We start from the raw sequence: 17,965 nt of genomic DNA on the forward strand, positions 1-17,965 counted from the left end.
GGGGATCTAACTGTGAACCCTGTGCTCCGAAGTCAGCTGCCCTAGCCGCTGCACCACACCTCTCCACTCAGAGATGATGCAGAGGTTGCAGGTCTGGGCTTTCAGGCCAGGGTATTTATTTATTTATTTTGAAAGTTTAATATAGCGTGGACATGACCACAGAGGGTATCAGAGCGCTTTACAGATTATGCAAAAAGACGTGTACATGGAACACACAAATAATCATCAAATCGACAGGTACATATATTTAGAGTGTCCCACATTATCAAGAACATAGCATCTAGGGCACAGAGCAGCATCAAAAGGTCCGAGAGTCAAGTGTGGAAAGAGGACTGAGGCAGATATCTTTTCATTAAGAGCTCTTTAACTTCTGATTTGAACAGGGCAGAGGAAGGGATTACCCTAACTTCGGGGGGAAGAGAGTTCCAGATCCTTGGCGCCATACCTGAAAATTATTGATTATAGGTCTTTTTTTTCTTGAATTTTTGTGGTTTGAGTAATAGGGAGCTGGCACTTCTAGAGGTTCTTGAACCACATGAGAGCTCCAGTTTCTGAGCGAGGTACATCGATGTCTTGAGGTGGATGGCTTTGTGAGTCATGCATGCAATTATCAGCTGTGTCCGAGCTTCATAGGGGAGCCATTTCAGACCTAGCAGCTCCAGAGAGATGTGTTTGAATTTTTTTGTGCCCGTAACGAGCCTGGCTGCCGCATTGAGGGTCACACTAAGGGGAGCCGTTATCACTCTGGGCAGGCCACACAGCGTAGCACTGCCATAGTCCAGCTTTGCGCTCACCAATGCTTGCACTCCAACCTTTAGGTCATGAGCAGGAAGATAAGGTTTGAGCTTCCTAAGGATGCTGAGTTGGAAGTTCGCTCCTTTGGTGAGGGAACTGATGTGTTTTTGCATGTTAAAACTCTTGTCTAGTATGATACCAAGCGAGGATGCCGAGTCAACGAGGTGAGGTCTGCAGTTAAGAGCCGTAAGCTGATTTAACCATTGTTCAATGACCGGTGATTGCTTATGGGGTGAGATAAGGAGGAATTCTGTTTTTAGAGCATTTAGTTTCAGGTGGTTACGTGTCAACCAGCTTTGCGTTTCCAGTAGGACTGAGTTAACGTACTGAATGTCCTCAGGGAAGGCGATCTTCAGGTATAGTTGAGTAGCATCCGCATACATGTGATAGTGAATGTTGGATGATTTGAACATTTCTGTTAGAGGCTCCATGAACGGATTAAAGAGCGTGGGAGAGAGTGTTGAACCTTGGGGAACCCCCAGCAAAACTGGTGCAGGATGGGACAGGGATTGGTTCACCTTGAAGCGTTTGGATCTATTCAGGAGGAATAGGGCCGAGTTCAGCAGGCCACCAAACGCCTCTCCATGGAGAGGTGTTGTACCCGAAGATGAGGACTTCCGTCTTGTCCGTGCTAAGCTTGAAACAGTTGTCTTTCATCCAGTCGGTATCATTCATCATACATCTGTGGAAGTATCTATGGTGGTGGATCGGTCTTCTGACAGCGAGTGAAGATCCAAAGCATTCTCTTACTTGGCCTAAAAAAGGAATATGCTCTCCTACACTAAAAGTCTGTTGATTGCTAATGGCAAATAGTCAACATTTCTCAGATTACACATCTCCGGTATGGGATGGGAAACAAATTGTTATGCACAGTGTTGCTCACAGCAGTTTTCAAAATGCATTAGACTTTAGTACAAGTGAACAGTGCAAAAAACAAATGCTGATTAAACATTTCTTGCCAAATTACTCACAACTAGTGACTGTTTTACCCCATCATTGATCTCTTCACCACCTTCCCAATGTATGTGGTCTCCAAATAATAAACATTGTAGAAGGGGAATCAGGTGATAAGGCTATTTGGCTAAAAAAAATGGGTTCTTTCTCTTGGAATGTCTCAGTGGGATCAGGGGCTGTCTCATTTGCATCTTCATTGTAGAGTCACAGTATCTGCAAACTCAATTTTAACTAATGAGAGATGGAGAGCAAAGGATAGACTCAGTGGCCCAGCACAATATGATGCACCTAGCCTCTGAGGGTCCTTAAGATTCTAGAATCTCACCTACATACATAGACTGTATTGGACTTGGCCCTTTCTGCAGGGTCACCCCCAAATGTTTTGCCTTCACTCCTCCATTTTTGCTGAATTTGATGCTGTTGAAAGAACAGATGATGGAAAGAATGCTAAATCAAACAAACATTCACCCCCAGTCAGAGATCTGGGGGAAATCCATTGTTGTTTTGCATGCCACACCATTCCAGTTTAGACACAGCTATTTGCAAATCAGTCTTGCCCCTGCTCCACATATGAACAGTCCAGCCCAAACTGCCAGGCAAGGTCTTCCCTGGACCAGAAACAAGAATCCTGGGACCGGTTTCAGGGTTTCACCCCTCATCAGCCAGGCTAGTTTGAATCTGGTGGCATAGAGAGCATGGAGCCCACACCTGGGCATGCCCTTCCCACTTAGGTTGACAAATGCAAAAAAAAGAACGTTTGGACAGAATGCACCTCCAGTCACAGATCTGGGTTCAATCCATAATTTTTGCACGCAATGCCATTCAAGTACAGCGTAGTAAGTGCAGGTAAAAGCAGTGGGGCGGGGGAGCGTGGTGTGGTGTTTGACATACAGCGACGAGGGAAACGTAAGTAAAAAACAATAACAATGGTTTTCTTTTGAAAAAAAAGGTTTTCTGATCATTGTATGTCGAATCCCCCCATCCCAAGCTCTTACCTGCACAGGCCATGCCTGTTTCAGTGTAAACCCAGCCATATGCAAATCAGTCTTGACCCTGATTCGCATGGGAACAGTCCATCCTGAACTGCCAGGTCAGTTACTCCCTTGACCAGAAACAAGCTTCATGGGACTGGTTTTGGAGTTTCACCCCTCATCAGCCAGCCTACCTTAAATCTGGTGGTGTAGCGAGCACTGGACCCACATCTGGGCATACGCGTCTCACTTAGGGTGACAAATGCGAAAAGGACAGATGATTGACGGAATGCTGAATCAATCAAACATTCACCCACCCCCAGTCACAGATCTAGGTTCAAGCCATAGTTTTCTGCAAGCCATGTCATTCCAGTTTAGATCCAGCCATATGCAAATCAGTCTTGACCCTGCACTCCATGGGAACAGTCCAGCCTGAACTGCAAGGCCAGGTCCTCCCTGGACCAGAAACAAGCATCTTGAGATCAGTTTTTATGGTTTCAGCCCTATCATCCAGGCTAGCTTGAATCTGGTGGTGTTGCGAGCATGGGATCCACATCTGGGCATATCCTTCCCACTTAGGGCGAAAAATGCAAAAAGAACAGAAGATGGACACAATGCTAAATCAATCAAACATTCACCCCCAGGCACAGATCTGGGTAAAATCTATCATTTTTTTGCGCGCCAAGCCATCCTAGTTTAGACCCAGCCATATGCAAATCAGTCTTGATCCTGCTCCTCATGGGAACAGTCCAGCCCGAACTGCCAGCCCAGCTCTTCCCTGGATCAGAACTAAGCATCCTGGGAATGGTTTCGGGGTTTCACCCCTCATCAGCCAGGCTAGCTTGAATCTGGTGGAGGAGAACAATTAATTTAACCCAGATCTCTTGACTGGGGCTCAATGTTTGATTCATTCAGCATTTCATCCATCATTTGAAGCCTCAAAATTATTCATTTGTGTTGGCCTTAGGGCTCTATGAGAATATAAAACATGATGGATGGAATGCTTGAATTAATCTAAACCACTGGCAATTACTCACACCCGCATCCAAATCAATCGTTATTTTGCACACAATGCCATCTCAGATTGGACCCAGCTGTATGCAAATCAGTTTTGACCCTGCTCTAATAGGAACAGTCTAGCCTGAACTGTCAAACCAAGTCCTTCCATAGTGGTTGAGATTAATTCAAGTATTCCATCCATCACTGTTTTGTAAACTTATTGTGTCACTCAAAGAGAGATGAGTATGCCAAGACGTGTTCTGTGCACACTATGTCACTGGAACCAAGCAGTATCTGGCTGATGAGCCCATAACTAGGGCAAAACCTGTCCTGGGTTGTTTGTGTTCCAGTTCAGGAGGAATAACTACTCCATTGTACTGGTGGTGAGGTGTGCCTCCTATAGTAGGGCCAGATCTCTCCAGTGTCTTTCCACATTAATCTCTACTTCCTTGCTTGTCTGTCTTGTCTCTGCTATTATCTGAACACATTTCTCGTGTTAAAGTGTATACATCCTTTAGGTTTGCAGACATATGAGTGATGACTTTGCCTATGATTTTAGCCAGGTAACAATAGTTCCCCAAACTCCCCACTGCCAAAACTAGTCTCTCTAACATGCCAGTGAATATTTCCCCACAGATTTCCCTATTCCTTGTTGTCCCTCAAACGACACTAAGAACTAGTATAGCAGAAACCATGTTAGTACTTATTCTCAAGGATTACCCTGGGAGGAGCTCAAGGAGCCAGCCTATAAACACCCACTATGCAGGGGATGTCTGGCAGGGAAGGCTATCTTGGCCCGAGCATAGTGGTAAACTGTGTAAGTGTAGTGTAAGAAAATGGCCTTTTGCGTGGTCACTGCCCCAATTTTTGCTGGGGCTTAGGCTCCCACTGAGGTTCAGTCAGCTGCCATCGATAATTCCCTCTATGGATTCAGCTGGCACTCGATCCGCACACAACTAGAGGTGGGCTATAAACTCTGCTTTACCGGCAGAGTTTTGCTCAATTTGTGCTCTGCTTGGAGCTCGGAGTTCTGGAAAAACTCCACCAACCACCTCATGGTGTAGTTTTTTTCTCATATGGGGCCTGCCAACATTAATAAAATGGAACGCTAGAACACCTCCTGGTAACATTTCTCAATGCGGGCATTCATGGCAAGTTATTGAGAAAGGTACTGCTTGAGTAGAAAATTTACTGGAAAGAAGCAGCGTACTCTGGCACATGCCCTTTATGCTGATTTTATAGCACAGGACAATCTCCCAGTGCTAAAAATCATAGCACCATGCAAAATTCTCCCACTCATGGAACTCGAGTTCTGCCAACCTCTACACACAACCTCATAAACGAGGACAGTTCTCCAGTTAAATGAGTCAAAAGGTAAACATTTCACCAGAAGAACCTGGTCTCTGTATCTAAAACACACTCCATCGCAGTCCACCTTTATTTTTTACTTTGACCTGGTCTAGGGTATCTAAATAGGTGTGATTTGCTCCTTGATCTTTTTGCTGCTAGAAACAGCTAAAACTTTGAAAAACATGTCTCATGTTACCTTCATCAGAATTTTGTCATTTTGGTGTCTATTTGTGCATTAAACTTTTCTCTATTTTTGTAAATTGTAGCACTATATTTATTATGTTGTGTTTTCAATGTTTTACCTGTTTTGGTACTGATAAATTCTTTACCAACTTATCCCAACCTAAGACTTTCTATAGTAAGCAACAGCTACCAGGCGTTGAGCTCAGATTTAAATTATTGAGACCTAACTGGACCTAGTGAGAAATAGTGTCATTATTATTGAAAAGGACTGCCATCCCTTTCAACTAATAATCCATGTTCTCATGGTAAGCGCTCCACTACAGCTAAGAATCTTCGGGGGTAATCAGTGTAAAGTCCTATTGTGGTAAAATCTGATATTTTTAGACATATTATTTTTCATCTTACATGTGAACGTACATACTGAGTCAGCCAACCAAACAAGGGGGCTGGTCCTCAAACGGCAGACTCTAGAATGCAGAATACCTCCCCTTACAAGTTTGTCTCACCTACACATACAATTCACACAAACTGTCAATCTATATCTCTGAGAGCTTCATCTAAAGTGAACAAGCCCCATGAGGAGCTGCACTTGTTCCTGTTGTTGTTGTGGAGAGTTGACTGTAACACTTTGATTTGATGAGTAATTTTCAATCATGCTGGGTATAGCACAGTGTACTGTATGCCAGCTTGTTGCAGTTTATACTGTCATGTGTTACAGTTATGCCTGGGGCGAAACACTGCCACTTTACATATACACAGGTCTTTCCTAAAGTTACCTTCACTTTTACACAAGGACTTTTTACACTCATTTGCATCCATGTCAGTCTGGATCAGTTTCTTTGAAACTATACTTGATTACAGAATCAACTTTGCAACACTATCATGCTACCTTGACAACATGTACAAGGTTTATACATACGCTGTGCAAATGTGCTTGTTGTTTTCGCACATGTGGTGACACAGATAGCTATAACAGACAAACAATGGCAGCCTGATCAAGATCTAGGGCAAGAATGGCTTTTGTTATAAATGAACGAGTGGGGTTTAGGGCATTTGCACTCCTGCTGATTAAGTAACTGTTACGTTCCGAGTACTAATAGTGGATTGTTGCAGCCAGGTAGCCCCTCCTGAGTGCGAGGGTACTGAATTAGTTTGAGATCCGCGTATTATCCTTTGTCGAGGACAACGTCCCCTGGGTGCACTCTTGAAGTGTTATAAATGAAAATCCGTTTCCGGGTGTTGGCAGAGGGGCACTTTGCAGTCATTTGCAAGGTCTCTATAAGCTGTTGCTTCGGCCCAGCAGTCTACTGATATCTCTATGAGTGGTGTCCAGCTTGTGACCATGATGGGGACCTACATTCTTTTCATTCAGGTAGCGGGGATTGCATCATCTAGTATGGGGATTCTTGGCAGAATACACATACACGTCCTAGACACTTACGTTAGGGGACACGTAGTAGGAGCACACTAGATTTCTATATTTTAATATACTTGCATATATACATTTTTCTGCACGATGGTGGAACTATTATTTCTGTTCACTGTCTCAGTACTTCCAAGAACTTCCATTGCTTCTGTCTATTGATCATTGCAGCACATATATTGTACATAAGAATCACATCAGTTCAATAAATATTGAAAACCCCTTTGTGTATTCCTTGTAAATTTCTCTGGGAGAAGGAGAGCACAAGTGACTGGCAAAAGGGTTCTAGATCTGTTACCATTATTCCTGGGAGATCAGGGTTGTCATGTTCAGTGGTTGGCAGAACTAGTTGTGACTAGCATAGGTTTAGAGGGGCTTATGGTGGCACTGTGAGCTAGCTGGCATATAGAATGACATATTCTGAGGGGGTGAATGGAATCAGTCTGGCATCACCCCAAAGGGTATGCTGTCCACAAACGTGCAGTTACTACCGTAGGGTGGAAACTACACAACATGGCGCCACCAACATTGGTTTCGTTCATATTTTAATGGTTCACTTGAGTAGTTAAATCGTGCCTTACCAGAGACCCTACTTACCTCCTAACTGGAGACGCCCATGGTGGTAGGGAAAGTCCTCCTCAGCTGAATAGGTAACTGGCTGTAGGCTGTTCAAGCTTGAACTCTAAAGGATCTAATTCCCAGTGGGTTTACCCACCCTGCAATTCATTTTTAATTATGTCCGGAGACATAATTGGGCATTAAACATTGCAGAGAACTGCAGACATGTGGTTACTCTGAAACTATTTACACTGATGGTCTCACATCCAGGGGTGGAGATGTAATCTTCATGGTTGAGGCACATGAAGCATTTACGACAGAGGTTTTCTATTCTTGGGTTACATTCCCGGCATCAGACTATGTTACACAACTATTTCACACCTACATTGAGGATGAAATACCAGAGAACTTTACTTCATATGAAGAGACTGAGATTCCTCTCACTTTCCAAGAGCACATAACTTTGTTTAAAGGCGCACTCACACACACAACAGCAAAAGTTACACTCGGTCCTCACAACAATGATGGAGCGACATGGTGAGTCTTAGCTGGATATGATCCACATCCTAATGTTGAGCATTTACCAGCAGTAGAGGTGCAAACACTATACAAAGAGTTAGTAACTTTTTACAGAAGTCTTACACAGTTTGTCATGAGAACATCCACACTTAACCCCGCACTGGCTTCTCAAGATGCACAACCACAATTGGCTACCCTAGGCAATTAGCCCACAAACCTCAAATGCAGTCATGGAAAATGTTCCCGTCAGGTGGGAGGAGATTCCATTCTGGATTGCACAAAAAACAAGCCAGCTTGAAGCGATGTTTCCCCATGTGGGCCCACAGGAAAAACACAGAATACAAACAGTTTGCTTGCCAATGTGGATGGCTCTCAATGTTGAAGACTGGGGTGTAGTGTTTGCGCAACAGGAAGCCACTGAAAATCAAGATAATCTAATGTAACCGTGATAATATTAGACCACCTGACAAGTAACTGGATACTGATACACGTTCATCTTGGTCCTTCCAGAGGTCATCCGATAAATGTTCAGAGAGAGGTGGACGTTCAGAGCGCAGATCGGAGGAGTATGTGAAACTGAAGAAGGACTCACTATGCTCATCTGACTACACAATCAAACAGAACAATAAATAGAAACTTTCCAAACTTCAATTCCAAAGGAAGAAGGTAGCCTGACTTATGGTCAGGATTGCCCTGGATATTGAGGATTCTGCTTCTGAGCAGGGAATGGGCATTGATAAAGGTAGACAGCACAGCAGAAGTCACGATAGTTCGCCAGAGCCTGATGGATTGTCTGATAGGTGTAGCGCTGAGTGAGTATATCACAGTAGAACCACCTGATACCCAGGTGAGTGTCCCATATCGTTTATACGAAATACAACTCCAATTGGAGGGGGACGTACCCAGAAACATCAATGCTTTCTTTTGGGAGGACTTAACCTATGGTCACAACATTCTTTTGGCTGAAAAGGATTGGCCACTTGATTTTGCAATGGAGTGCCCAAACGAGGAAATTATAATTTTACTTGCTTTCTCCGACCCTGTTCCAGATCCAGTAAAACGTTCATATGCCAAGGAGTGGACATTAGCACTAGCCCCTGCATTATACTGCAACTATGTGGGGCGGGATGAATATTCCCCTTACCATAAGATCCCATTGAGGAAGACCCAACAACCTCAGCAATATCCAATTAAACAGGAAGCTTAAAAACATGCTAGGGAAATCCTAGAACAACTTGAATACCAAGGTGTAATATAAAGCTGCCCCTCATCTGTGAATAATCCTTTGTTTCCAGTAATAAAACCAGACCATTCATATTGTCTAGTATTAGACTACAAACACTTAAACACAACTATTCGCACCTTTGAAGTACAGAATGTACACAGTGCCTCACTAATGGACAACATCATGCAGAAGAAATACAAAACAACATTTGATATCTCAAATTGATTTTTCTGCCATATAATGCAGCCTGGAAGCAGACATCTGACTGCATTTTCAGCTTTAGGCTCTCAGAGACAATTCTGTTGGTTGCCCCAAGGGTATAGAATAGCCCAGGCTGTTTTCAGCCAGAGTAACAGAGCTACTTCAAAATTTTGATGACCATGCATTGTCCTGTGTCTGACGTATGATGACTACATGGAACACTTGACAAGAGTAGATCTTATGCTCTTGGATTTGCTTACATAGGGTACAAATTAATTTTTAGAAAATCAAAAATTCCCACGTCAATGTCCTTTTGAGGTCGAGCCTAGGCAGCACATGCGCTGTCTGGAAGACCTGGGTTATTCAATTCATTACTTTTATCCCACCTGCTGCCTTCCCATTGGTTCAGCACAGTATCGCTCTGTTTTGCTACCTCCTAGTTGGTTCATGGAGTGATACCTCACTGCTGTTTTCTGCAGAACAGCACCACTCAACTACAATGTCTTTCCTATTCTATTCCTTATGTGTTCTGGTTAGAACTTTTTTTCTAATGGCTGTACCACCGCACGCCAATTTATGCTTTAAATATGGCAGCAGCTACTATATTTAGTTTTACACAACGCACATCTTGGGGGCTCCATATAGTCCTACTTTACGTGGGTAAGTAATATATATGTTGCCGTTTTGCTGTACCGCCGCACGCCACGCATTAGTCTTTGGATGTGGCAGCCGCTACTTGCTTTTATTTTACATGACGCGTATCTTGAAAGTTGTGCTGGTCACCCCCAGTCAGTGACCTCTTTTCTTTATTGCTTGGAATTAGAACCGCTGGTGACACCTCTCTCTGAGGCTGTCACGGGTCGGTCCCCGGGTCATGTTAGGTCCCCATGGAGTGGATACAGTGTTGAGAAGAAGCTGTGTCTGGTCAGGACATTCTGAAATAGGATGTGTTTTTTCAATTCCTCCCCATCAGCTGGGCCCCCAGGCACCCAGGAATTAATTGCAGTTGTGCCCCGCGCATTGCAAGCCCCGAGTTAAACAGGAGTAAGCCGGGGGTCGAGAATCGACCACTGCTCATGTCCTAGTCCAGACCTCAGGTTGTGCTGCTGCGGTTTCCTGTCCAGGTAGTCAGAGCCTGACTTGGGTCCAGCAGTTGTCACACCAATGTGAGACTCATATTTTACAAAATATTATTTTTTATCTGTGGTAAATTAGCATTTCCCCAGGAGACAGGCATCTCTCTGAAACCAAGCTCTCCCGTAACTCGGGGATCGATCTGTTTGCTTTTAGTGTGAGATTGCCTCCTCTTCCAGGTCAAACATTCCTTCCGGGAGACAGCGTTTACAACGCTGGTAATACCACGCAGGTTGATAACAACACGGACGTTACATCGTCTGTGTTGTTACCAAGCATGGCATTGCATCGCAAGTCATTTTAACGACTTGTGCTAGGTGGGGTGCAACACCAGGGAATGTGTTGGATTTTAAATCCAAAACCTTCCGTGCTGTTGCGCTAACTGGAATAGGAATAGTAATTTATACTATTCCTAAGTCCAGCGTGCCCTCTAGTACAAGTCGTTGAAACGACTTGCGATGTAATACCATGCATGGTAACAACGCGGCCGATGTAACGACCGCGTTGTTACCTACCGCGTGGTAACACCACGCGTTGTAACATCACAAATTCATTCCTTCCATATGCGTCCACAAAGAATGCATACATTTTAAGTAAACATTACCACGCAAGTGGGATTGAAAAACTATAAGACAAGACAATTAATCAGGAATATATTTGTAGCAACTACCAATAACAATTTTCCAAGTATTTTACAGGGAAGATTATTTAAATGAAAACATATTCTCCATATTGTTTTTTGAGTTATAGTTAACAAATTGGTCTTCGGTGGTGAAATAAATTAATGTGAAATGCCTTTCAAAGTTCAACTATTAGCAAAGCTCAGACTTTTATCATGCTAATAAAGGAATGCAGTAGGCTCGTTTTACACCTCCTATCAAATCACTGGTCCTTAATTCTTCATTACTTATTCCGGAGTGAGATTGATTGACTTGAGTAGAAAAATAAGTGCCATCTGCATGTATTTCTTAGGACGCTGTCATGGAAGCCAGTCTGTCATCGCGGGGAAACTATGGCAGACTTAACTATTGAGCATTTCTGTAATCAAAACATGCTGTACCATTCGTTTTGAGTTTCCAGAGTCAAAAAGCATTAATTTAACTGCTAACACTGCAAATGTTTTTCTGCTCTGTGATTTTCCCAAATAGGTATACCCATTAAGATTATTTTTGTTGTGCTGTGGCGATGCAATCTCCTGGATAGTATTTAATGATTTATCTATTTATTCATGTATTTATCTGTTTTATATAGTGTAGGTTTAACCCAGAAGCAAGATTAATGTTCCAGCTGGAAAGAGGTCAGGGTTATGTATACTGCCAATTTTGACTCTCACCATAAAGTAGCACAGAGGGTTAATATACATGCTGCAAAGAAAGTCAACCAGCATTTACAGAACTGCATTTTATGTGCATAGTTCAGTGGGTTGCTGCTTTTGTGACAACTTGTGGGTCAGCTGCACCTGGCGTAGAGGTTAAGGTGGAAGGTGCTCATTATTTAGAAATAGTAGGTTCAAAAGCACCTGCTGCAGAGTTCTGTAGAGTTTTTTAGTAGCGGCTCCTGGAGGGAGTGCTGCGGGGCGGGGTGGAGGGGCAGATTGGGGGGTAGTAAACTCCGGCTTAGTCCGACCAGAGTTAAGTACAGAAATAAATAAATAAAACAAATTACATTGCGCGCGCTGCAATGCTATTGTGTAGGGTGTGATCAATGCCTTCTTCTCTGGGCCGTGTGCCACATACTGTATTGTTGGAGCTGCCGTGTTAAGAGTCCAGGGTTGACTCAAAGCTATCTAGCTCCACAAAACTGCATGCTGAGTGGCACTTTGTCTGAGCTCAGATTGTTTTCTACTAGCCTCTGTTCCCAAATTGTGGTCTGCCATACATAGAATGTAGATGGAGATTGTTCTCACAGCAAGGAGCCTCGCAGACAATCTCTCTAGTGCCCCACCCATGTTATGTAGGCCACCAAATACTGCTTGACAGTCCTTAACTGCTCTCTAAATTTGCAATGTTTTCAGTTATAAACTCAGGGGGAAACATACAAATGGCCTCATTCCTTGTGGCCCTTCTTATTTCTAGGAACTCACATGAACTGAGTTGAATCCTTGTAGGAGGCTGGCTTAGTATAAGGTGCTCACTTATGCAAGTGTAGCATCCTGTACTAATCCAGACAACCCTTGTGGTGACTTTAGTGTCTTCAACAACCTTAGAAAGCTCTCTAAGTGGTAGCTGTGGAGAGCAGCCTTCAGGCTTAGTCCAGAAGGAGTGTAAAGCAGCTTGGTTTTACCAGTAGTTAATCTTATGATGCAGGTTAAGTGAAAAAGAACCACACAGAGTAGTTATAAAATAGGTATTTATTATGAACACTCACTAACACATTGAAATATCTCCTACCCGCAGATATAAACACAATACACACAAATACTGTGCAAATAGAACACTTAAGTAGCACAAATACACAGTGGTCTCCAGTGGGAGACCAAACCATATACTAAAATAGTGGAATGCGACCCATGACTTAAGTTAAGAATGGACCCAGAAGACGTAGAACAGTTGGGGACCCAAGGAACCACACAAGGTGAGTATCTTGGACCCCCATGGAGGCCGTGTGCAATGTGGGAACATGAATGCAAGTCAATGGGTAAGTCGCAGTTGCAGTTTCATGGAAGAAGGACCCTTCCCAGACGACCCTGAAGAAACCCCATGTAAGATGGAAGTTGGGGGAGTCACCTCACCCGTGTATACCCCAGAATTCAGGATAACTACCCCACGGAAATCGGGTGCATAGGTGGGAAGTGATGTCGGAAACAACCGTAGACCACAATGGAGGACTTCAGTGAAGATGGATTCAAGAGGAGAGGTTCCTACAAGCAGAGGGGTTAGAGTCTATGCCACTCAGAAGTGACCAGGATGCATGTAAGATGAATGCCCACTGATGTAGGATGCAGGAGAGTTGATGGTGTCCTTGAAGTTGCAGTTGAGCAGACCAGGCGACGCTGTGGAAGACCAGGAACCGTTTACGAGCTGTCCCACATCGGATGTCAAGAACCTAGGGGTCAATGTCTGGCAGGGGCACGAACAAGCCTTGGCAATGGCAACCAACATAGTTGTAGAAAAAGGTGCAGAGTCGGGACCAGCAAGGTTCAAGTGACTCACCACTGATGTCCACTGGCCTGGTGAAGAACCTGTATGGAGCACAGGCACAGACATTGCAGAAGACTGGCAGGAACATGATGCAATGAGCAGCAGGAGTCTTCCTAGTTGAAGTCTCGGTTCGCAAAGTGAAGGCCAGAGAAATCCAAAGTGCCTAGAGGGTTGAATTTGAAGTGGTTTTGGATCTGAATCTTGTCCCACGATGAATCTAGAGACCCACCCACAGGGAAGCCCTTAAGTACCCACATGAAAGGGCCGGGACGATTCAGGGGTCCCTCCCAGAGGAGGGGCTGGACAGTGGGGAGGATACTCCCATGTCCTTTGTCCAGTTTCACGCCAGAGCAGGAGCCAATGGCTCCCTGAACTGATTTCAACTGGAGTATGCAAGGAAGGCACCAAATGTGCCCTTCAGAGCAGTCTAGTGGCACTGACAAGCACTCCCACCCTGTCCCAATTCCTAAGTCCTGACCACCTCCCTGTGACACAAAACCTATTGTCCTGCCTTCCCCTGCTCAAGGTTGGCTCAGCATCTGGAGGGCAGAATCATGTCTCTGGTCGGTAGGGCTATGGTTTGCTGTCCGGGCCTAAAGACTGGTACCATTAGCAATGAGGGCCTCCCGGAGGAGCTTTACAGTGCATGGAATCATAACTCCCAAGTGTGGGGGTATGATTCTAAAATGTTTGATACCAAACACAACAGGGTTCGTTACAGCCAGGTTAGAGATAGCCATCACGTAATGACACATGGCCACTCTTTGTATTGTACTGGATGATGCACTTAAAACCCGGGAGAATGGACTTTGAGGGTCATAGGGGTGTCCTGCTCCCTGTCTTCAGGATTGAAAGGCCTGCCTTAGGGGTGTCTTATAGGTTTTAAGTGCAGTGACCTCATATATCAGGAAGCATATATCTGTTGTAAGTGGTGCTAGCACCAGCTTACATGGGCTGCAATGGCAGGCATGTAGTCACAATTTGAGTGATCTCTCATGGGTGGAATAATACATGCTTCAGCCCATGGAGAACCCCTTGTGTACTTATGCCCTGAGTACCATATACTAGGGACTTACAAGGGTACCCCAGTAACCAATCTGAATTGTACCTAAGTACTCACCATGTCCAATTTAGGAAAGAAACACAGAGACTGTGGTCCTGATTATCAGAATCCCAGTCAGACTAGTCAGCAAAACATCTTGACACCAGCAAAAAGTGGGGGTGACCATGAAAGCAGATCCTACTTTCCTGCACAATCCTACATTTCAATTCTTGATGATTTGAGATTTGTTGCACTGAGGTATGATTCAGATGATCAGTCTCATTTTTCTATAGCTGATAATTAGCCAAGAGAGCTCTCTCTAGATCTGTCCATAATGTGGTAAACCAGTGCCTGGGCAAGGTAGAGCTTGAAGGTGGCTGTAGAAGCACAAGTCACATATAGACTCCCTTGATTCTCCGTCAATCCCATCTACCATCCTGTATTAGTTCTGTCCTGGTGGACTCTTGAGGCTGGCCATGTATGAAAGTAAGCAGGCCGTGACACACAAACTACACGTATATGAGGCAGATTGAGACATATACCTAAGAAGAAGGAAGGTGAATATTCTATGCATATGTTCATGTTGTGAGGGGATAATTAGTCTGAACTCTAGATACTGAAGCTGTCTGCCGGTGAGGGATATTCATTGTGTAGTAACTTTACTTCTGACTATATTATTTCTAACTTCTACAGCCACAAGTCCACCTGTCACCACCAGCGAGTGCAGCACCTGGGGGAATTATAACTTTCAGACATTTGATGGCTCTAAATTCAGTTTTCCTGGAACCTGCACCTATCTGTTTGCCAAAGAATGCACAACAACTCGCAGTGTTTTCAATATTGTGGTCCAGAGGCTCATCAGGGATGAAGCCAATGTCATCTTCTTCTCAGTCACCTTAGATGATGTACTTATTGAGGTGAAAGAAACCGGCATCACCGCTCAAGGAAAAGAGTGAGTACTAGTCCTTCACTAAACTTCATATTAATGATTGTGTTTCTCTCTCCCTCTCCCTTGATCCTTTTATTTTCGGTCATTTTGTTTCTTTCTATTTTTGTCAATTTATTTCATTTGATGCTCATTTTAATGCTGCATGATTCATTTCTGCTATTAAAGGTTGAACATTAATACTTTCCATTTGGTTATAAAAGTAATATTAAAATATTTTTATTGTAATTAGATTATAATGCGAGGACTCAGTATGGCCATGTAAACTGCCCTTCTGAAATTTGAAAATTTGTGTTATGCAAAACCACTGAAACCATCTGTTATACAATTTAGGGGCCGATTCCGATCCGGGTCGGAAGGGCACCGAAGGCGATCCGGCCGAAAAAACTACGAGCCGTACGCGTGTTCTCTGCCCGAATCGTACAGCTGTACTAGCGAGCAAGTACGATGCGAGCTACATGAAATTGATCGACTGAGTCGTTTCCGGGTCCGAACCGCTCTGTACGTCTCGGTCGTAAGCTAACCGTGGCGTGCAATGGATGCGATTTATGACCGAGCCAGTACGATGCACGCATCGGACAGCCTGTGCGAGCCGGACTGTCCGGCTCACAAAACGTCTGGGTGGTTGCCTATGGGGGTCCGCGTCGGACCCCCTGTCACCTGCAGCCCTACGACTCGGACACAGGTGGACACCCAAGGGTCCCCCAACACAGGCATGTATGGTGCGGATGGCACCAACACGTACCCATTGTAGTGGGCGCCCTTGTGCGAGACGTACCTATTCAGTCAATGGGAGCTAATGTACGCGTCGTACGACTGGCTCCCATTTGGCTTCTATGGGACTGCAGGACTCTGGCTCGGTCGGAAAACACTCCGGATCCGGCTCGGTCGAAGTGCTTTCCGACCCGGATCAGAATCGGCACCTTAGTATCATTTTCAGCCTGAAGGAGACTGATTGAAGAAGCAAATGTGTTCTGAGACCTGCTGGTATCTCGCATGACTTTTTATTGCAAGGACTCACATGAAATTTGATACAAGTCACCAGCAAACTGCATTTAGCACCATCGGCATAATTTGTAGCATGTTTTGCAAAATGACACAGTTCTCACACCTCCAGACCGTACCAATTTGGATTTCAGTGCACTCTCAATATCAACGGTGGATCCAGGTTGAGGTACAGTGAATTGTGAGAAGTTGGCCTGGTATATGCTGTCCTCTAGTTATAGTGGGCACCTTGCACCATTCCAAACAACCCCTTATTGATGATAGGTTTAAGACAACCTTATTTGAAAGCTATCCTAGTGGCAGCTGTGGAGAGCAGCCTTCAGGCTAAGTCTTGAAGGAGTGTGAAGCTGTTTGTTTTACCAGTCTATAATCTCTTGAATGCCTAAATGAAAGGAGACCACACCAGGTATATATATATATGAAATATAGGTATTTATTACTAAACACCCCCCACCCCCAGTCTCTTTATGAGGCTAGAGGCAAAAGTACATAAGTTACACGTCAAATATCACAGTAAATTAGCACAATATACGATAGGCCCTGGGGGCCAACCAAACCATATATTAAAAAAGTGGTACAAGAACCACGACTTGACTAGACACAAGGCCTAGAGCCTGTAGAATCACTGGGACCCCAAGGAACCACCCAAGGTAGTGACACAGGGGACCCACGGGGGACGAATGCAGTGTGAGAACACAGCCGCGAGCTCCCGTTGGCTTCTATGGGGAAGTTGCGGTTAGAATTTTAAAGTTTAAGGACACTTAGGAGTGGACTATGAACAAACCCTTTTGGACTTAGATGGTTCTAGGGCCAACACCCACGGGAGCACAGGAGTGCTTGTGTTACCTCACCCAGGGAAGCCGGGTGCATAGGTGTCAAATGGTGTCGGGTCGCATCGTCGTTTTCAATGGCAGCTTGCTGAATAGTGCTGCTGCCGGGAAGATGAGAGGTGTCAGAAGAGATCCAAGCCTGGATCGAAGATGTAAGAACCTGAAAGCAGAGGGGACAGAGTCTGGGTCACTTGCCTGTGACCAGGGGCACGATAGTCGAATGCCCACCGATGTCGGGTGCTTCAGGTGAGAAGAGTGGAAGTTTGACTCTTCAGCCACGAGGACCAGGAGGCGTCGATGATGACTAGGAGCTGGATTCGAGCTGTCCCACGAAGGATGTTGAGTGCTGCAACGTCGGTGCCCGGAGTGGACACAACAAGCCTTGGCAACAGCAACCCACGCAGGAAGAGTAAAGATGCTTCGGTGTGGACCAGCAAGGTCCTGTGGACTCCCAAGCGATGGAGAGTCAGGGCGCGTCTGGAGCAACCAGGGATGCCCAATTAAAGTAAGAGTTGCCTTCACAGGGACCCAGCAGTCAACAGACCTTGGATCGCGAAGGAGCCATAAGCGAACACACAAAGGGCGGGCTCACGGAACACTCGTGGAGTGTAGGCCAGCAATCTTCAGTGAAAAAGGTGCTCGGGGCCTGGGCTGCAAGTAACCCAATGCATAGCCGCAAAGGACGTTGAG

General features: G+C 44.8%; 1 protein-coding gene across 1 annotated transcript in view; it reads left to right on the forward strand.

The window, feature by feature from the left end:
- Positions 1–17,965, forward strand: part of LOC146860906 (mucin-5B-like) — an 814,361-nt gene that overhangs the window by 69,468 nt on the left and 726,928 nt on the right. Inside the window, exon 2 of the mRNA XM_085644901.1 lies at positions 15,188–15,446. Coding sequence (XP_085501027.1) covers positions 15,188–15,446 — 259 coding nt within the window. The remainder of the gene's footprint in view (positions 1–15,187; positions 15,447–17,965) is intronic.

Source organism: Triturus cristatus, chromosome 3_1 (assembly GCF_964204655.1).
Source record: "Triturus cristatus chromosome 3_1, aTriCri1.1, whole genome shotgun sequence".
NCBI lineage: Eukaryota > Metazoa > Chordata > Amphibia > Caudata > Salamandridae > Triturus > Triturus cristatus.